This window comes from Schistocerca americana, chromosome 5 (genome assembly GCF_021461395.2).
Source record: "Schistocerca americana isolate TAMUIC-IGC-003095 chromosome 5, iqSchAmer2.1, whole genome shotgun sequence".
In the NCBI taxonomy this organism is placed as follows: Eukaryota; Metazoa; Arthropoda; class Insecta; order Orthoptera; family Acrididae; genus Schistocerca; species Schistocerca americana.
The window spans coordinates 50388231-50410925 of NC_060123.1; the positions used below are offsets into that span (position 1 = coordinate 50388231).

General features: G+C 39.8%; 1 protein-coding gene across 4 annotated transcripts in view; it reads left to right on the forward strand.

Moving 5' to 3' along the window:
• The window catches only part of LOC124615611 (vesicular glutamate transporter 1-like), a 141371-nt gene that overhangs the window by 85952 nt on the left and 32724 nt on the right, over positions 1 to 22695 (forward strand). For all 4 annotated transcript variants that reach the window (XM_047143609.1, XM_047143607.1, XM_047143608.1 and 1 more), the window contains exon 7: positions 16788 to 16911. In XM_047143609.1, the coding sequence (XP_046999565.1) occupies positions 16788 to 16911 (124 nt within the window). The remainder of the gene's footprint in view (positions 1 to 16787; positions 16912 to 22695) is intronic.

Here is a 22695-nt window from a genome sequence, read left to right on the forward strand (position 1 = left end):
ATTACAAAGCATTATTAAACAATCACATTTATTTCCAATTACAAAGTATGAACATTGAAAACAAGAGTTAATTAATGGCATAATTAATAACAATTTCGTTGATTGACATTAATTATTGGCACTCAGTGGCCATCAAGTATTGAATAGAATAAAACATAGTTCATCATTCAGTATTATTCAGAGCATTACAAAGTCATTATTAAAAATCAGTTAATTACAGTCAAATCATTAGTAATCACAGGCATTACAATAAACAGTGGCAGTTATTAGCTAGTGACAAAGCATTATTTTGAATATAGTCTCATTAAGAGGTCATTATTCGAGTGACATGCTATTCAGAGTTGATCAGTATTATTCAGAATTATCATAAACTAGTGACATTATGTGGGACTGGTAATACATTTTTTTGGTAGCAATGCATTGCGTTGGGATCGATAATTAATTGCTGAGGCATAATACTTTTTGCTTTTGACCTATTGCTGCAAATGAGGATAGGTAACGTCATTCGTCATGAGTCAGCTGTAGCAAGATTATGTAACAAGGCAGTATATGTGATCACATTTATAAATGATAAACACAAATGGGTAAAAAATATAAAAATGCAAGTACTAGAACAGGTATAATAAGTAACAGGTTTAGTAAGTGTCATGAAAAACTTCTCCTGGAAAAAATACAAAAACGGATTATTGACCTGAAAGAAGAAACGCACACTATGCTGAAAAGTAGTGAACTTCGAATTAACAAGTAGTGAAATGTGTATAAAATGTGTTCCATAGCTGTCCTTTCCAAAACTTTCCGTCATCCTACTATGCAATGTAACACCTGCTGTCAAAGCAAACCGCAACAAATACTTAAATAACTACGTGGCATAAAGAAAAAAACTTCATTATCCATATCATCATAACTTCACCATTATCATCACCTGTAAAGAAAAACTTCATTATTCATAATACCATTTCCTTCATCATTATTCATCAGTATTCACTATCATCTGCAAAAAATCACTTCATTACTCATTACCTAACTATTCCTTATCTCTAGCATATTTCATCACTAAAAATAAGATGTGTAGTTCTCTCTGACAGCCTGCATCAATCACCTTGTATTCTGAAAGAAAAAATTAGTTAAGACTGCTATTCTGTGATGAGTATAGTATAGTCTTGTTAATGCTTGTTAATCCTGATCCCTTTACTCTTCCTCATAAAGTTATTGCATCTCCTTTCGTTTATTCCGTAGGTGAAATTCCCATTTATGTTAAATTTATTTCTTAGAATCATCATTCCTTTCTGAAATTGATGAACAAAGATTAATGTCTTGCATTTAAATCCTATACCCACTAAATAATGACTGGTTTATGGTGACACAATTAACCATACAGCATAACATGACAGAAAACGTAATATGTCCAAGACATTGACAGTGTTCGGATGCAAAAAATGTACACAGAATAATACAATGCAGTAGCAAAAAAAATGTGAAACAGTCACGATGTTGAGATGTCATAAGGCAAAAAAAAAATGTCAAAGTCGACTGGTGTGTGTTATATCTTAACTATTTCATAGTGCATACAAACAAAACTGGAGTACAGTCATATACACAAAAAAAAAAATGGAAAATGTGCACGGTCTGATGTGTAACGACAAGAAAAGCGACCTGCTAACCTTACCTTGCCGGGCACTTGCCAAAAAAAAAATACGATAATCATCAATAAGTAGTCACATAAATATAATTGCAGAAATAGTTGTAAATGTGTAAATTCATCTGGAAAAATATGCACGGTCTGATGTGTAACGACAAGAAAAGCGACCTGCTAACCTTACCTTGCCGGGCACTTGCCAAGAAAAAAAAAATACGATAATCATCAATAATTAGTCAGGTGAATTAATTGCATTAGTAAATGGCATCATAGTGTGTTGAATCATACAGTGGTTTCACTCAATAAACGGTTTAATGTTTGAGATATGGTGATTGCCTTTCGATTTTCTGGTTCTCAAAGTTTCGACGTGTACAACATTGGGGTGAGGGATGCTGCGAATCCGATACGGACCTGCGTATAGAAGTTCAAATTTACTGCACTTACCTTTTAATTTGCTGGATAAATAGTGTGTACGTACTAATATCTTCTGTCCAACGTGAAAGTCGCGGCGTGTACAAACCTGTTTTTGCTGTCTTCTCCGGCGCCCTGCGGCACGTTTGATGTTGTTCAGCGCAATGTCAATTATTTCGTGGTGTCGTAAGCGACGATTTTTGGGGAATTCTATTAATTCTTTAATTTTGTTCGGTGGTTCAACGTTTTTTAGTATAACAGTCGGAGATAGCATAGTGGATTCATTTGGAATGGAATTAATTACATCTTGGAATGAGAGTATGTGTGTATCCCAATCAATATGTCTTTTGTGGCAGTATATTCTGCACAGCTTACCAATTTCCTTCATTAATCTTTCACAAGGGTTCGAAGAAGCGTGGTACTTGGATATATAGATCGGAGAAATGTTTCTAGCTCGTAACATGCGTGTCCATACACTACTACGAAATTGAGATCCATTATCAGAAATTACTTTCATTACATGCCCTACATGAAATAGAAAATGTTTTACAAATGCTTTCGAAACAGTTTTAGCAGTAGCTTTGCGTAACGGAGTGAAAGTAACAAATTTTGAAGTGAGCTCAACAGCGACAAAAATGTAGCAAAAACCTCTGTTAGTTCTCGGAATCGGACCAAAAGTATCTACTGCGGCAATGTGTCTTAATTTCACAGGTATAATGGGATATAAAGGAGGAATATGTGAAGTGGTGTCTGATTTAGCTTTCTGGCAAATTTTACAAGACGCTAAAACTCGTCGTATACGTTTTTCCATGTTGGTAAAATAACAGTTCTGTCTCAGTATAAGAAAACATTTTCGTGCTCCGTAATGTGCGTAACTTAAATGAGTGTACCAAATTAGTTTGTTAACCAGTTCGTCAGGAATGCATAATAACCAAATGTTGCTGTCAGGATGAGAGCGGCGAAACAGAATATCATTGCGTACAGTGTAGTGGTTCCTAATCGTAACATTTTTCCTATCTTGCCAAAGGTGTTTAATTTCTTTCCACACATTGTCCTTATTTTGTTCTTGTGCTATGTCCTGTAATGACGATGAAATAAAATTTTCAAATGCAACCTGCTGAATGTACATGACACTGAAATTTGTTTTGCAGAAGTTGGTTGCTACGTCTTGCTGATTGTTGCCGAGAGAACGCGATAGTGCGTCTGCTATAACATTTTGCGTGCCGGGAATGTGAACTATTGTAAAATTAAATTCCTGTAAATGCAGTTTCCATCTACTTAATCTATCGTGAGTAAATTTGGCTGAAAGTAAAAATTGTATCGCTCTGTGATCTGTGTAAACTGTGGTATGTCTGCCATAAAGAAAGTGCCTAAATCTCATAAAAGCCCATACAACACATAATGTTTCAAGTTCTGTAACGGAGTAATTTCGTTCAGTAGGTGACAGAATGCGGCTTGCAAATGCGATGTTTTTAATTACTGTAGAACCATCTTCTTCAATTTCCTGAAAAATATGTACACCTAAAGCGGTGTTAGAGCTGTCAGTGGCAATGGAAAAATTTCTGGTGAGATCTGGGTGCGATAAAAGTGGAGCATTCAACAGAGCATGTTTCAGGTTCATGAATTCAGAGTGTGCTTGCTTATCCCAAGACCAAATACTGTTTTTACCTGTTAATTGACATAATCTGGGTGTGTCTAAAGCAGAGTGATGAATAAATTTACGAAAAAAGTTAATTAAGCCCAAAAAACTGCGTAATTGCTTCTTCGTCGTAGGAACAGTAATGTCACGTAGAGCTTGAAGTTTTTCCGGATCAGGTGCAATGCCTTCTGCTGAAATTACGTGTCCAAGAAATTTTATAGAAGTTTTGCCAAAGTGCGATTTACTGAGGTTAACTGTGAGTCCTTGTGCATGAAAAGTTTGTAACAGTTGTTCAAGAATCATATTGTGTTCAGACCAGTTAGCTTCTGCGATAAGAATATCGTCTACATACGTCGTAATTCTGTCTTTAAGTTCTGTCGGAAGTATTGTGTTCAAACCGCGAATAAAAGCTGCAGAAGAAATAGTTAAGCCGAACGGTAATTTGCAAAATTGATAACAGTCGCCGAAACAGAGAAAAGCTGTATATTTTCTACAATTCGGATGAAGTTGAATTTGCCAAAATCCCGATTTCAAATCTAATGTGGAATAAATAGCTGTACCGTGAAATTTCTGTAAAAGTTCCTCTAATGTCTGTGGTCGATCTGTTTCATTAATAATAATGTCATTAATGTGACGTGAATCAAGTACAAGGCGAAGTGAGCCATCTTTTTTCTTAACAATATGTAGCGGGTTTATGTACGGACTAACTGCTGGTTCAATAATTCCTTGATCAAGCATATCCTGCAATTCTTTTTTAACTTGTTCGCTGTGAATATATGGAATGGGATAATGCTTTGCTTTAAATGTGTCGTGCGGTTTGACTTGAAATTCATACATAAAGCCGGACATAGTACCAGGAATGTTGTCAAAAACTGGAGCTTGCCGTAAAAGAATTTTGTGTAATTGCGTTCGTTCGTCGTCTGTAGTTGCACTGCTCTCTTTAACCTTATCAGAAATTAACTGCATAACGTCGTAGTCAGCTTCGTCTGGAGTATTATAGTTGTGTACGTACGTATCCGTGAACAATGTGGGATTACAGTCTATGTTACGTGTTGCGGAAATGACCTCTGTGCGGTTAATTGTTTGTTCTTCCGTAGATAAAGAGTGCTGAAATTCTAAAGCAAGTTGTACATTTTCATCCTTTAACATTAAATAAGAATTCTGAAAGTCGATAACTGCGTCGTGTTGTACCAGAAAATTCGTGCCTAAAATTATGTCTGTTGTCAATAAAGGAACAATCCAAAAATTAGAGTGGAAAGTATGACCTCCAATACAAAATGATAAATGCGTCTGTAGTTTAACGTCTACTCCTTTACTCGGTACTGCTCCTTTCACTTTTGTTTTGCCTAAAGGTAACGTCGGATAAGTATTCTCTTTGTTGCACTCATTAAAAGTCTCCTCATTTATTACTGATATTGGTGATCCGGAATCAATTACTGCTGAAAATTTCGATGAACCAATTTTAATTTCGATAACAGGATGTGAAATGGTTTTCTGAATAACTGGTCTTTCCTGTAAAAGAGTGTCTCTGATGTCGTCAAAAGTAATTACATTTTCGTGAACAACATTTTGCGTGTCAAAGGTAGTGCTTGTGTTATTAGAAGATGCGTCCTGTGCAGTATTTAGTCAGATTCTATCTGACGTGTTATTATTATTAGGAGGATTCTGTGGCATTTCGACTATTTGAACTGTCCTATTACTTCTTCCAGGCGTGTTACGCTCTGGATGGTACCTACTGTCGGGTTCATTCATGAGAATATGTTCTTGCGTATGATTTTGCTGTTGGTATGACCGACTGTTGTTAGATGTTCGCTGAAAATTGTCCTCATTATTTTTACGTCTGTCGTAATAGTCATTCCTATACGGTGCATTACGATAGGAATTGAAATACTGTCTTCTTTGTACGTAGTTGTTTCCTTGCTGACGTACGTTACTATTTGTTGGACCAGGGGCTATAAGTCCACGCGGCGAAACATTAAAGCCTGGTTGACCTTGTGTATTCCATTGTTGGTTAGGTATGTTAACCGGCTGGTTTTGATGTTGTTGTTGTGAAACACCTCTATTGTTACTAAAGTGTTGTTCCTGTTGCTGAAAATTTTGACGGTATTGATAATTAGAATTTTGCCTGTTATTAAAGTTTTGGTAGTTGTCGTTCCTAAAACGTCTGTTATCTTTCCGATTGGAATTACGTCCCTGATCATAATTGCAGTACTGTTGTTGACCTTGGTTGTTACTCGAAAAGTTTTTGTTTACAAAAGAATAATCGGATTGCTGTACTTCCAAGAGCTGTAAAAGATCTCTGAATGCTGAAATGTTTTCTTTTTGCTGGCCCGTTAGAAGTGACACTCGTAATGACCGTGGTAATTTAGAGATGCATAGTTGTATAAGTGCGGATTCACTGTACGGTTCACTTAGGTACTGGTTTTGTTGTACCATATGCTCAAAAAATTGCGTTACACTGGGAAAATTTGAGTTTTCATAGTTTGGCAAACTAATTAGTTGGTCTTTAATTCCGCGCTGTGTCGTCTTCGACCAGTACGCTGACAGAAAAGCATTCTGAAATTCCTCTACCGAGTAACACTGTCTCGCGATCGGTCTCATACGAGTTGCCGGTTCGCCTTCCAAAAAACTGCAAATAAATTCAAGTTTATGTGTTACAGGCCAAGTCGGTGGAAGAGCAAAACTAAACTGTTGAATCCAATCCAGTGGGTGAATCTGCGTTCTATCGTTTTTGAAAACCTTAAACTTTCTCACTGACAGAAAATGTTTGTAGTCGAAGTTATCATCTCTGCATGATGGAACAGGTTCAGGATCGTAAGAGTATCTATTGAACTGTGGTTGTTCGGAATCTAAGTCCCGTACTCTCTGCAGATTACCCAAATTATACGCGCTGCGTGAGTCTGACACATGTTCATAAAGTGGCGTCTGTTGTGTATTATTAACAGAAGTGTTTTTCATTTCTGTTACTTCTTGTTGTAAATTTGATAATTTCCTACGTAACGTGTTGTTAGATGAATCGATCTCATTAATAGTCTGCTGTAAATTTTGAAATTCAGGCGTTTGGATAAATGAAACCGGTGCAGTATCGTCTGATTTATTGTCATTAGTATTTTCGATAACATCAATACGACTGGCCAATTCATCACATTTTTCAGTCAGTATTTTAACCTGATCATCGGTTTTAGAATCAGACGCATTAATCTGTTTTTGCAACTTGCGCGTAGTTTCGCTCAGTTTTTTAACATCAGCTTTGATGACATCGCAATCCTGTGTTAGATCTAGTTGTTCGAATCTATCTGTCACTGTTTGAATATTTACTGTGTGTGTATCCGTTTTTGCTTTAAGATCAGAAATTTCATCCCGTAATTCCGCGTTCAATTGTTCTATGGTATTAATTTTGTCGGACACTGTAGTAATATTATTGTCTACATACGTCGTCGCTTTCGCGAATATTTTACGTTTGTCCTCTTGTCTCTGTGCAGTGATTGTTTCCATGACTTGTCGTTTTACTTTGTTTTGATCTTGAATAAATCTGCGGAAACGCGTATCACTGTTCTGTATGTGCTGACTAAAGCGCTCGTTAATCTGAGTGTTCTGCTGTTCGAATTTCGCGTCTATCTTTGCGTCCATAGTGCGCGAAAGTTCTACCGTCATTGCTTTAAACTCGTCCCGTAATTGTGCAGCTTTTTCAGAGCATTGTTTAGCGACTCCGCTAATTTCGTCTCTGAGTGTTTCTGTTGCGGCTGTTTGCATTTCTCTTAATTCTTGCGCAACAGACTTAATTTCTTCGCTATTTTTTTGAGAACAAGCCTCAATTTCCACGCGCAATTGTTCCTTAGTGTCATGGCACTGCGCGGCAACGTCTCTAATTTGTTCACTAAGCTGTCTGTTATCTTCCCTAAGTTGTTTGAAATTTTCACTCTGTTGTTTATTATCTTCCCTAAGTTGTATCAGTATTGCCATAATTGGATCCGAGCCAAAATTACCATTTCTATTATCTGTACTGTTCAATAGTGGATCTGGAATTGTTTCACTTTCTGTAACCATTTGGTCATTCTGAAATTTACAAAAAGGTTTGTCAGTCAAATGTATACTATCAGTCATTGTTTCGGAATTAAATACATCTGTCCTACTTTGTGTGATCTGTTCATTTTCATTAGACAGATTTGACTGTACATTACTTGAATTTTCCAAATCGGGTGTGTTAAGCTCTACAGCGCTCATTACCATAGAGCATTCTGCGTCATCAATTGTCGTCAAGTTAACAGACGAGACAATTGAGTTCGTTTGTTCATCATTAAGGTGAAAGTCATCATTAGTGGTTGGAATGCACTGATTGTTAGTGAACGCAGGATTGTCATCATTACGTTGCGTATCACAATTACTATCGGTCACGTTGTTTAAGTCGGTAATTTCATTCACAATACTTCGCGATACACTATTCACAGTCTTTCGCGGCATTTTTACAATAGTCAAAATTTTTCACAAAGCAAATAAGCACAATGCAAAAGCAACACACAAATACAACAAAGCAGCAAATTGCCGTTGACCTGTAGAAAGAAAGTCACAATATTATTAAAAGCGTTGCGCCAAATCCTAATTATCTAAGCACATAAGAGCAGATATCTGACTGTCGCTCAAAAGACTCTCAACGAAATACGATCCTGGACTGGGTGTCGCCAAGTGTAACCTCCCCACCGCAATTTTTTTTTTATGAAAATATAGCAATACTTAATAGAAATGGGAGCCAAGTGTAACCTCCCCACAAAAATTAAAAAAGAAAATAACGATACTAATTAGAAATGCTGATGGACATGGCTCTATGCGTAACCTACCTACAATCAAATGTACTGACAATAGCAACAAATGTGAAATTCGCAATCTGACTCAATTATAAATCCTTCAAAAAATTAAAGTCCATTCAGTGACAAGAAAATTCAATTAAACCGAAATATCGGTTTTTGGCCCTGTGTAAAAACAATCAGAATTAAAGTCTTACCTCAGAATAAATGGATGTCACATATCTGCTCTTGTTGTTGCGCACCACTTGGAGGAACTACATTGCAAATAATAATATTCTCCTTTTTTTTGTAATTCTAGTGAAATTTTTCTTCAAAAAGAAGTGGAATGAAATGGGAAGTGCAACGAGATCTTTAGTTCAAAAAAAATTAAACTTTTGAGAAAATGCTTTTGAAATAAAAAATTATTATTGGGAGACTTGTTGGAGAATAATTACAATAAATAAAATTTTTCATTATCTAATGATTATATTAATTAACAGTATACCTTATTCCTCATCTTGACCATTGTTGCCGACCGCCTACATCACACAACCGCACTGGGCTGCTACTACTGACCGACCGCTCTGCATGACGACTACAGACTGAGTACTGCTCTCAACTAGACAGAGCTACAGACTCGCAACGACTGACTGACTGCTACTCTGCATAGCGACAACTAACTCGCAAAGACTACTACTGACTGAGAACCGCTCGCAACACTCGCGCGGTCAAGCGCATACTCTCTGGTCACAGATGCTACAATGCCTCGCCATCGCTGCTGCGTTACATACGTGTTTCAACATCCAACTTTCAAACTGATTGTATACGTATCTGCATTAACTATTGTTTAATCGTCTAAGGCAGTGATCGCGACATGTCCAGTAAAATCAATGAAACAAGCGAGGCATTCTTTCAAGCGCTTCCTGGACGAACCAGTTTTGTTGGTTTCAGTTCACCTTGAAACACTAAAATAGTTTAACTGCTGCCTGTTTTCTGATAGGTAAGAATATATCCAAGTTACGTCTCGTGTTCTGATGCTGTACACCAATGCTGCAGTTTCTGGTTGGTTGGTTGGTTGATTTGGGGAAGGGTACCAAACGACGAGGTCATCGACCCCATCGTATTAGGGATGGACGGGGAAGGAAGTCAGCCGTACCGTTTCAGAGGAACCATCCCGGAACTTGCCTGAAGTGACTTAGGGAAATTAGGGAAAATCCAAATCAGGATAGCGGGACGGGAGTTTGAACCGTCGTCCCCTGGAATGCGAGTCCAGTGTGCTAATCAATGAACCACACTCGGTTGCAATTTCTATGTTGAATTTATTGCGAATTTTCTTACAAGCAAAAATAGTGTGTTTTTGAGCTTCCATCGAATTATGTGGACCCATCGGACACAGATCTACTTTGCAATTAAATATTCACCGAAATCGAATGTACACTACCTTAAAAAAAAGTGAAGCACCCAGACGAATTATTCGGATTTCATTGTGAATTCGTACACATACGCATCATAGGCAGGGAATGTAAATGATTAGAGCAGCAATACTTTGTGACAGGTAGAACAGTCAGCACAGTGCATTAGTGTTGTTCATGTTTAGTATTGTTACCCCGCTTGGTAGAGTATATAAGGGGCGCGTACAGCGTCAGGTATTTAGTGATCAGTCTGAAGGACCCGGAAATGACGTGTACTCGTGTGAGACGTCGTTATCAGCACCTGACAGAGTTCGAAAGGAACCTCATTACGAGTCTCTATTTAGCCGGCTGGTCAAATTGTTTAGCATAAGATCTATGGACAATTCGGATGTGACATGCATGGGCGATGTCGACTGTATGGGTACGTGAGGGTACCTGGATTAAGAAGGCCTGTGCGCTGAGTAGCCCACTTACAAAGAGTCTTTTCCACCCAAGAACAGTTCCTACTGATAGGTACTTCTAGAAAAGCTTTTTTTCTGGTCAAATATTATATTTCTAGAGACATAATCAATAACAACACAAATTCTCACATCAATTATTTCATACACTAATGTAATAAATTACCTTTTTTGGTCCTGAAAACCCAGAACTTGTAAGGAGAAAAATGGCTTTGTTAGAGAGGAACTAGTCGAAAATAGTTTATTTAGAAAGTTTCATATTAGTAAATTCTGAGTATTTCCGGTTATCTTAATGAACTATTAGCTGAACTACCTTAACGTCCTCGGTTGTCCAGCCATTTATATTAGGCTACTTGTTCTTCCCTAAGTAACATTATTGAAAAAGCAGCGTTATTATTCTGTAATGAACAAATAATAAAACGTCAAAATAGAGACCATTCTCTAATCACTTGATGACAAGACGAAAATCTCTGTTCTTCCTCACTGGACTCGCATTCGGGAGGACGACGGTTCAATCCCGCGTCTGGCCATCCTGATTTAGGTTTTCCGTGATTTCCCTAAATCGCTCCAGGCAAGTGCTTGGATAGTTCCTTTGAAAGGGCACGGCCGACTTCCTCCCCCATCCTTCCCTAATCCGATGAGACCGATGAGCTCGCTGTCTGGTCTCTTCCCCCAAACAACCCAACTCTGTTCTTCCTGCCATCCTTTCCACTGAGATTGGAGAGACTTTCCTTTTGTTGAAACACTAATCCAACATCTGCTAAACACAGCACTTTGTTAAATTTCTACGAGCAACTCGGTTGACATAGTAATAATCCCCAGATACATACTGCTCTAAATCAACAACAGAACCATCTCTCTAAACACGTTACGTGGAGCACGTCGTATCAGGCTTCACTTTCAAAGGAAGTAAACAACTAAAACTGAACAGGAAATAATAACAAGTCTTAAGCAAAATTTCGCAGGCAATTGTTCCACGCATGACTCAACAAGTAATTGGCGTTTAATGTCTTGTAACATCTCTGACTTCACTGACAACATACTCAAACATTCGAAGAAAAGCAAAATTGGGAACCCGCAGGGATTAAATCCTTACATAGAGTATATCTAGATCAGTGGGCACAATGCGCGCTAGGTCTTCAGCTGTAATCTAAAAAATTTAACAAAGATTAATGAAAGTAATAATAATACAGTAGCGGCAAAACAGTGACACATTAAGTGTCAAGTTATGTCTAAATTTAAGATTAGGTTTCACATTATTAACTTCCTACCACAGTAGAAACAAAAAGGAAGTTAAAGACTTATCTTTGTTGTTTTCCTGGAGATAACTTGTTCCGATCTTTCTAAGAATTGCTATTCCTTCGTAAATAAAAAAAAAACTTGCACTTTAGTCCCATCGGATAATATCCCTCATATGCGGTCACACAACATCTGTAAAGTATTTTGTCTGGTACCAACACTAATTTGAATTGTGCATCACATAAATAACATTAAAAACATAAAAACATACTAAACACTCACATTGTGCGACACTAACGTGTTACCAGGCTCAGCACAGTGTTACACAACACTAGTTATTCGCACACTGGACTCACATTCGGGAGGACGACAGTTCAATCCCGCGTCCGGCCATCCTGATTTAGGTTTTCCGTGATTTCTCTAAATCGCTCCAAGCAAATGCCGGGATGGTTCCTTTGAAAGGGCACGGCCGACTTCCTTCCCCATCCTTCCCTAATCCGATGAGACCGATGACCTCGCTGTTTGCTCTCTTCCCCCAAACAATCCAATCCAATCCAATCGAAGAAGTTATTCGCTGTTGTTGTGACTGCTCTTGGTACACCCGTCTTGCTGTTCGCAGGCAGCGCACAGGCCGTCTTGATCTACTCGTATGTGTCGTAGGGCATACTCGTCATCAACGTCTGACCGCCACAAGCAAGGACCACCGTATTGTCCATCAAACACTTCATAACATCTTGACATCTGCGGATGATTTCCGAGAACAAGTAATAGCTCCCTGCAATATTCTGTATCATCCCATACAGTTTGGCGGAGACTAACATCAGTCGGACTAGGGAATTACGGTCCAACGCATAGGCTGTAGTATACTTCACAGTATAAACAGCTGCATTTCGAGTGATTCCACGAATGGGAATCAAGGACTGCTGATGAATGGCGTCGCATTGTGTTCAGCGATGAATCGCGGTTTTGCACTATCCCGGATGATATGACAGCGACCAGGGGAGAAGTTTTTCTTTCAGTGATTTGGAGAGACACTGTAAGTAGGCTGTTTAGGTTTTAATGTTGGTAAAGCCACGTAGCGCTCTGTATGAAAATCACTGACTGTGTTGTGTGGAGTCTGTGGCTGGTTCGACTCATTGTTGGAATATTCGCTTGTGTAGTGTTGGGCAGTTGGATGTGAACAGCGCGGAGCGTTGCGCAGTTGGAGGTGAGCCGCCAGCAGTGGTGGATGTGGGGAGAGAGATGGCAGAATTTTGAGAGCGGACGATCTGGCCGTGTGTCCGTCAGAAAGAGTAAATTTGTAATACTGGCAATCATCAACTGATATATATATATATACGATGACTTTTGAACATTATTAAGGTAAATACATTGTTTGTTCTCTATCAAAATCTTTCATTTGCTAACTATGCCTATCAGTAGTTAGTGCCTTCAGTAGTTAGAATATTTTATTCAGCTGTCAGTATTGGCGCTCGCTGTATTGCAGTAGTTCGAGCAACGAAGATTTTTGTGAAGTAAGTGATTCATGAAAGGTATACTTTATTGTTAGTCAGGGCCATTCTTTTGTAGGGATTATTGAAAGTCAGATTGCAATGCGCTAGAAATATTGTGTGTCAGTTTAATGTTGAATAAGTAAAGAGAGAAGTGGCTGAGTACGTTCAGTTCTGCTCAGCTATCTGAAAATCAAATAACGTAAGAGGTTTATGAACACAGTAATTCATTAATTTTTCTAAGGGGATGTTTCAGCACGGATACTCCTGGCGTCTTGGGGTCGGTAATCGTCTGTGTGACTTAAGATCAGGGCTGGTACTGATTCATGGAACTCTGACGGCATGATTGTACGTCATGGATAGCATGCATCCTCCAGTGTTACCTCTCACGCGAACACTTTCAATAGAACAAGGCTGGTCCATACATGGCACATCTCTGCTCTATCTTGAGGAACTACCGTGGCCAGCAACATCTCCAGATCAGTCGCCGACAGAACGTATGTGGGGCAGCTTCAACGTCAACTCCGTCTTATGGCCAGTATACGGGATATCAAGGATAGTTACAAGATTTGCGGACCAGCTTGCACAGGAGAACACACAACAGATTAATGACGCTCTTCCCAACTGAATAATTTCACACTGAAAGAAACTGGTACAGTCGTGCGATTTCAAACACAGAGATACGTAAAGAGCGAGTGCCGCTGCGGTCGGCAACGCCTATAAAAGACAACACGTGTCTGGCGCAGTTGTTAGATCGTTACTGCTGCTACAGTGGCAGATTATCAAGATTTGAGTGAGTTTGACCGTGGTGTTCTAGTCGGCGCACGGGCAATGGAACACAGCTTCTCCAAGGTAGCGATGAAGTGGGGATTTTCCAGTACGACCATTTCATGAGTGTACCGTGAATATCAGATATCCGGAAAAATATCAAGTATCCGACATCGCTGCGGCCGGAAAAAGATCCTGCAAGAACAGAACAAAGACGACTGAAGAGAATCGTTCAACGTGACGGAACTGCAACCCTTCCGCAAATTGCTGCAGATTTCAATGCTAGGCCATCGATAAGTGTCAGCGTGCAAACCATTCAACGAAATATCGTCGATATGGGCTTTCGGAGCCAGAGGCCTACTCGTGTACCCCTGATGACCGCATGACACAAAGCTTTACGCCTCGCCTGGACCCGTCAACACAGACATTGGACTGTTGATAACTGTAAACATGTTGCCTGGTCGGAAGAGTCTCGTTTCAAATTGGGAGAGAATGGACGTGCACAGGTATGGAGACAACTTCATGAATCCATGGGCCCTGCATGTAAGCAGGGAACTGTTCAAACTGGTGAAGGCTCTGTATTGATGTAGGACGTGTGCAGTTGGAGTGATATGGGAGCCCTGATGCGTCTAGATACGACTCTGGGAGGTGACACATACGTAACCATCCTGTCTGATCACCTGCATCCATTCATGTCCATTGTGCACTCTGACGGACTTGGGCAATTCCAGCAGGACCAATGCAACACCTCATAGGTCCAGAATTGATACAGAGTGGCTCGAGGAACACTCTTCTGAGTTTAAACACTTCCACTGGCCACCGAACTCGCCAGACATGAACATTATTGAGCATATTTGGGATGCCTTGCAACGTCCTGTTCAGAAGAGGTCTCCACCCCCTCGTACTCTTACGGATTTATGGACAGCTCTGCAGGGTTTATGGTGTCAGTTCCCTCCAGCACTACTTCAGACATTAGTCGAGTCCATGCCATGTCGTATTGCCGCACATCTGCGTGCTCGCGGGTGCTTTACACGATATTAGGCGGGTGTACCAGTTTCTATCGCTCTTCAGTGTTGTTGTTGTTGTGGTCTTCAGTCCTGAGACTGGTTTGATGCAGCTCTCCATGCTACTCTATCCTGTGCAAGCTTTTTCATCTCCCAGTACCTACTGCAACCTACATCCTTCTGAATCTGCTTAGTGTATTCATCTCTTGGTCTCCCTCTACGATTTTTACCCTCCACGCTGCCCTCCAATACTAAATTGGTAATCCATTGATGCCTCAGAACATGTCCTACCAACCGATCCCTTCTTCTGGTCAAGTTGTGCCACAAACTTCTCTTCTCCCCAGTCCTATTCAATACTTCCTCATTAGTTATGTGATCTACCCATCTAATCCTCAGCATTCTTCTGTAGCACCACATTTCGAAAGCTTCTATTCTCTTCTTGCCCAAACTATTTATCGTCCATGTTTCACTTCCATACATGGCTACACTCCATACGAATACTTTCAGAAATGACTTCCTGACACTTAAATCAATACTGGATGTTAACAAATTTCTCTTCTTCAGAAACGCTTTCCTTGCCATTGCCAGCCTACATTTTATATCCTCTCTACTTCGACCATCATCAGTTATTTTGCTCCCCAAATAGCAAAACTCCTTTACTACTTTAAGTGCCTCATTTCCTAATCTAATTCCCTCAGCATCACCCGACTTAATTAGACTACATTCCATTATCCTTGTTTTGCTTTTGTTGATGTTCATCTTATATCCTTCTTTCAAGACACTGTCCATTCCATTCAACTGCTCTTGCAAGTCCTTTGCTGTCTCTGACAGAATTACAATGTCATCGGCGAACCTCAAAGTTTTTATTTCTTCTCCATGGATTTTAATACCTACTCCGAACTTTTCTTTTGTTTCCTTTACTGCTTGCTCAGTATACAGATTGAACAACATCGGGGAGAGGCTACAACCCTGTCTTACTCCCTTCCCAACCACTGCTTCCCTTTCATGTCCCTCGACTCTTATAACTGCCATCTGGTTTCTGTACAAATTGTAAATAGCCTTTCGCTCCCTGTATTTTACCCCTGCCACGTTTAGAATGTGAAAGAGAGTATTTCAGTGTATAATCACTGAAATAACATCACACACTCTCTCAAACAGTGAAGTTTTATTTTGTTTTCTCCTCTGCATGTGGGTGGTTCCCCTTTTCGTGAGGCAGTGTGCTTTGGTCTCCAGAGTTACCAGGAGTGACTCTGCCTCGCAGTACGTCACATGCTGGTCTTCACCAGTCATGTTGCTCACAGAATAGATAATTTTTGGAAAGAACTGATTTTGGTCGAGGCGACCTCTACGAAATTCATTGTTGGCAGAAGCACGACCACGTCGATATTCTGAAAACCAGTTGTATTTACTGATTATTACTGATTAGTAAAATTTGGGCCAAGTGATAGAGGCAATGTCATACAATTAGGCCTTTACAAATATTCTAAGAAAGCAACCAACGAAAACCGAAAACCGTCAAGTGAAATTACAATTTTTTCAGAATAAGAACGCCAAGGCAATCGTATTACTGCCACGCTGAACAAAGGAGTTTTGAAAACACCTGCAATACTTGCCTATTTGCATCAAAGATACAGCTTACATAAGCTGATACATATTTCTCTTTGAATTCACAGAACAGCAATAAAGTTCTTTCTTTATATGCAATTTTTCTTTGATTTAATTATGAAACAAATAATGGTCACTGCCTATGAGAAAATCTGAAGACGAGACAATAAATTCAAGTTCTGTCCGTCATTCTTTCATTGCACGGAGTGAATCTTGTCCTTGTCAGTCCTGGACTAATTGCAAAGAGTTTATTGTCAACTGGTATTCTACATAGAAGTGTAGGCATATAATCTATCTTAATACTTGCTATAAATCGATGCGTGAGATGCAAAGTTTCTCCCCAGGTTGGGCCATATCCTTGGGGTCGCTTCCTGACTTCCATGCCTGTCTGGGCCATCATCGTTGCCAACTTCACAGAGAACTGGGGGTTCTACACGCTTCTCACCCAGCTGCCTATTTTCATGAAAGGTAAGGTGAAGTCACTATATATTATTCCTTTCGATTAATTAACACTGTTCACATTTACATAGTCTCACCGGGTTCGCCCAAAATCTACTAACATTTTTAATCATCCATGTTCATTAAATGGGATACGATTATATTTTACCATATAACGAGATGAGTTATCATCAAAATTAGTACTTAAGAATTAACATTTCTACGTAATAATTAATTTAAACTCAAGCTTGTTTCGTTTTTAGAAAGTATCTGATAAATTTTGAAACGGACGTAAGGTTATTATCAACACCTCACTTAGTGATAATAATTCGACCACAACAGAGTATTTCATATGGTAGTAAATATTTACGACATTATTTATTTCTTTAATGTCAAACAAACATTCGCCCAGGCTTAAACTCACCGTTATCACACTATCTCCACGATGGGGCTTGCAGACATTCTTATGAAACAGGAATCTCATGATCAAACTTCCCATTTCTTCCTCAGGCGTCCAACATCTCTCCCACCAGTCGGTTTTGTACACAGGCCTTTTGTCTTCTATTTGCAAAAGCTATACGTATAGCTTGTTATTTATTCTTCTGTTTCCTCATAATTCCGTTCAGGTGTTTTCTTTTCTAATTTTCTCTTGTAGTAAGTATCCAACTGTTCTGCTTAGGAAATTAGACTCCGCAGTTTCAGTAACTCTCGTATGCCTTCTGTTCACAGCACAGCCCTCGCAACCATCCTACAGCCCAGGTGCTGCCACCAGTTTATAAAATTTCATTTTCGTGTCCTTTCTAGTTTTGTTAATAAGTGATCTCTTTATAGTAACATACTTAAGTTGGAATTTATTTGAATCATTTCTCAAATGTTCAAGTTTATCATTACTGGATCGCAGAAGTGATGCATTACACTTACAGACTTCTACATAAAGTTTCTTCACTGCTGTAATGCATTTCAACTAGCTCTGTTTGAAATTCAGGAAATAATGGAAAACCACTTACATGGAATCTTGTGGAGTAAGAGGTTCTGCGATATTCTACGGTTCATCCTGAGTCTGCTGCTAGTTTGTCATGTAACAAACCCATTAATCAAGCTGATGTTTGGAATTACCTTCCGTGTTTGTAACCTGTGATACTTGGGCTATTTGACATTAAACAAAAAATCTACAAATTTGATAAAATATGTAGTACAAAGAGCACAACCCCGCAAAAGAAGGTAAGAATCTAAGCTATGATGAAATATGACAATGTTACGATGTAATCTGTAGTGTGTATGGAACTGGATCATGATTCGAAGCAAGGAAAATGTAGCACTTACACCCTAGGTAGAGTAAAGAGAAACATAATATGTGAGGAAGATATACATCAATCATTCAGCATTCATATTCTAAATAATGAAATTGTAGGACAGGACCCAAGGTGGAAAGACCAGCAGTAAATGAAATGATGATGGTAATTTATTTTTTATCTGAGCAGTCGTATTTAGAATTGAGCAAAGTAACTAGAAGCGTTGGCTGGTCTTACTCTGTGCCAATGTTGCTTCATTTGTTTGCTATGACCTTGTTTTCTCGCTTGAGACCCAGCTGTTCCCGTCTTCTTCTTTCGAGTTTCCTCGTGATAGTATGTCATTGTTGAACTCTTGGCCAAAAAAATTTCTGTATTGCATGTTTTGGTTAATCGTAGCCAGTGTTAGATGTGTTTTTTTTATTTCTCTAATTCAACTACACTGCCTGACAAAAAGTGAAGCATCTAGAGAACACACAATAAAACATGTTGTGAGAGAAATTGTGACGTTATTTCAGTGAATTCAAAATAGATTAAAACGTACAAAGAACTTGACAGTATGGACCCACTTATCGGTATGACGTTACACCTTCTCTGGCATGGATACATGCACTGATTCAATTGGAGAGTGCCAGAAGCCGATGTATTCTCTCCTGCGGCAAGCTGGGCCGCAAGTGATGTTACTGGTCCTTTTTATGTCCTGGGACAGAGCTGAGGTCCGAGCTGACCCCACTTACATTCTATCGAGGACAGACCTGGGAATCTTGCTAGAGTATCTCAACACCACGAAGACAGTTGATAGAGACACGTGCCATGTGTAGACGATCGTTGTCCTGTTGAAAAAAGGTGCTGTGATACTTCCGCATGGAAGGCACTATCCCTAGGCTCGTGATCTAAGTGTAACGTCTTTGATTAGCAAGCAAAAACATCGTGGGTCCTGGGTCCAAACTCAGCTACTGCTTAAAATTTGAATAAAGATCATTGGTAGTGGGGAGCAAAGACTTACAGCATAAGAAGTCACCCTCACTCCGCAGAGGCGGAAGAATTGGCAATGATTAACGGTGTGAGGATGCAGAGGGCAATGAAAACCACTGCACTAAAGGCATGTAATGTGTATCCACATGTATCCACAGGACATGTGGCCAATAATTGAAAAAGCGTCAGTTGGAAAAGGATTCCAGATTAGTTGCCCATCGGGACCTCCGGGAAGGGGACTCACAAGGAGAAGGTGACCGTGAGAAAAAGAAATGAAATAACCAACGAAGGAATAATATTGTCCGAGTCGGAGCACGGAATGTCTGGAGGTTGAACGTAGTAGGAAAGCTAGAAAATCTGAAAAGGGTCATGCATGGGCTCAATCTAGATACAGTGGGGGTCAGTGAAGTGAAATGGAAAGGAGATAAGGATTTCTGCTCAGACGAATACAGGGTAACATCAACAGCGGCAGAAAATAGTGTAACTGGAGCAGGATTCGTTATGAATAGGAACATATGGCAGAGAGTGAGCTGCTATGAACAGTTCAGTGATAGGGTTATTCTCGCCAGATTCGACAGCAAACCAACGTCGACAACGATAGCTCAGGTATACGTGCCGTCGTCGCAAGTAGAAGATGAAAAGACAGACGAAGTATATGAGTGTATTGAACGGACAGTACAGTATGTAACGGGAAACGAAAATCTAAGAATCATGGGAGATTTGAAGGCGGTTGTAGGGGAAGAAGTAGAAGAAACGGTTGTAGAAGGATACGGTCTAGGCTGTAGGAATGAGAGAAGAGAAAGACTGCTTGAATTCTGCAGTAAATTTCAGATGGTAGTAATGAATACTCCGCTCAAGAGACACAAGACAAGGAGGGATACTTGAAAAAAACGCGAGGACACATGAAGAAACTAGCTGCATTACATCATGGTCAGACAGAGGTTCCGAAATCAGATTTTGAATTGGGTGGCGTACCCAGAAGCAGATATAGACTCAGATCATAATTTGGTAATTTTCAAGAGTAGAGTGAAATTCAGGCGAAAAGTACGAAAGAATCAGTGTAGAAGGAAGTGGTTATACTGAAATACTGAGGAGTGACGAAACGCGTTTGAAGTTCTTCAAAGATGTGGTTACTACAATATGGGCTATCACAATAGGCAGTTCAGTTGAAAAAGAATGGACATTTCTACAAAAGGGCAATCACAGATATAGGACAATCAAACACAGGTCACTCTGAAAAACCTTGGGTAACGGAAGGAATATTTCAACTGATCAACGAAAGGAGGAAGCACAAAAATGTTCAGGGAAAGACGGAAGACATCATATAAATCATTTAGGAATGAAATAAATAGGAAGTGTGGGGTTAGCCAAACCGAAATGGCTGCAGAAAAAAGTGCAGAAATCGAAAAAGAAATGATTGTCGGAAGGACTGACGTAGCATATAGAAAAGTCTAAACACATTTCGCTGAAGTTAAAACAAGTGTGGAAATATTAAAACGCAGAGAAAATTTCACTGCCAAACACAGAGAAAAGAGCAGATAGGCGGAAAGGGTGGAATAAAGGCCTCTACGAAGAAATTTGAGTCGATAAGGAAGACATAGGGGATCTAATATTAGAATTTAAAAGAGCACTGGGAGTGCTGAGATCTAAAAAGCAGAAGGGTTGATAACATTCCATCGGAATTTCTCAAATTCAATGACACTAGTGATGTACCATCCAACATTTGGAAAAATATTATCTACAAAATTCCGCAGGTAGCAAGGGCAGATAGGTGCGAAAACAATCGCACAATAACCTTAACATCTCACGCATCCAAGCAGCTGACAAGAATAATATACAGAAGAAAGGAAAAGAAAACTGAGGATCTGTTGCTTGGCAAACAAGCTGGCTTTAAGACAGGTAAAGACACCAGAGAGGCAATCCTGACGTTGCCCTTGACAATGGAATCAAACCGAAGAAAAATCATGATGCGCTCATAGGATCTGTCGATCTAGAAAAAGCGTTCAGCAATGTGAAATGGTGCAAGATGTTCGAAATTTTGAGAAAAATAGTGCTAAGCTACAGGGAAAGGCTGGTGATACGCAGCACGTACAAACCAAAGAGGGAATTATAAGATTGGGAGGCCAAGAACGAAATGCTCGGATTAAAAAGGGTGTAAGACACGGATGTAGTCTTTTGCCCCTAGTGTTCGCTCTGTACATAGAAGAAGCAATGACGGATATAAAATTAAGGTCCAAGAGTGGGACTGAAATTCAGGGTGAAATGATGTGATAAGATTCACTGTTGACATCCCTGTTCTCAGTGAAAGTTGTAAGTAGGCTGTTTGGGTTTTTATGTTGGTAACGCCACGTAGCGCTCTGTATGAAATTCACTGGCTGTGCAGTGTGCAGTCTGTGGCTGGCTGGACTCATTGTTTGAGTATTCGCTTGTGTAGCGTTGGGCAGTTGGATGTGAGCCACCACTGCTGGCGGCTCACCTCCAACTGCCCAACGCTACGCGCTGTTCACATCCAACTGCCCAACACTACACAAACGAATATTCCAACAATGAGTCCAGCCAGCCACAGACTGCACACTGCACAGCCAGTGATTTTCATACAGAGCGCTACGTGGCGTTACTAACATAAAAACCTATACAGCCTACTTACAAAGTGAAGAATAATTGTGAGATCTGTTGAATGGAATAATACAGAACACGAATTGAGAGTAAATCGAAGATAGACGAAAGTAATGAGAAGAAGCAGACACGAGAACAGCGAGAAATTTAATGTCAGGCTATGGTTCAAATGGCTCTGAGCACTATGGGACTTAACATCTGAGGTCATCAGTCCCCTAGAACTTTAAAAACTACTTAAACCTAACTAACCTAAGGACATCACACACACCCATGCCCGAGGCAGGATTCGAACCTGCGACCGTAGGGGTCACGCGGTTCCAGACTGTAGCGCCTAGAACCGTTCGGCCACCCCGGCCGGCATTTAACGTCAGGATTGGTGATTACAAAGAAGGTGAAGTTCAGGAATTCTACTACTTAGACAGTAAAATAACGCATAACAGACAAGCAAGGAAGACATCAAAAGCAGACTAGCACTGGCAAAAAGGGCATATCCTGGCGAATAGAAGTCTACTACATCATCAACATAGACCTTAATTTGATGAAAAATTTCTGAGAATGTACGTTTGGATCACAGCGTTATATCGTAGCGAATTACGGGCGGTGGGAAGAAAATCGAAATGTTTGAACTCTCGTGTTACAGAAGAAAGTACAAAATCGGGTGGACTGATAAGGAATGAGGATGTTCTCCACAGAATCGGTGAAGAAAAGAACTTGTGGAAAATACTGACAAGGAGAAGAAACAGATGATAGGGCAAGCGGCAAGACATCGAGGAATAATCTCCATGGTACTCGAGGGAACCGTAGAAGGCAAAACCTGTAGGGGAAGACAGAGATTGGAACACATCCAGCAAATAACTGAGGACATAGGGAGCAAGTGCTACTCCGAGATGAAGGGGTTCGCACAAGAGATGGATTCGTGGTGCGCCGCACGAAA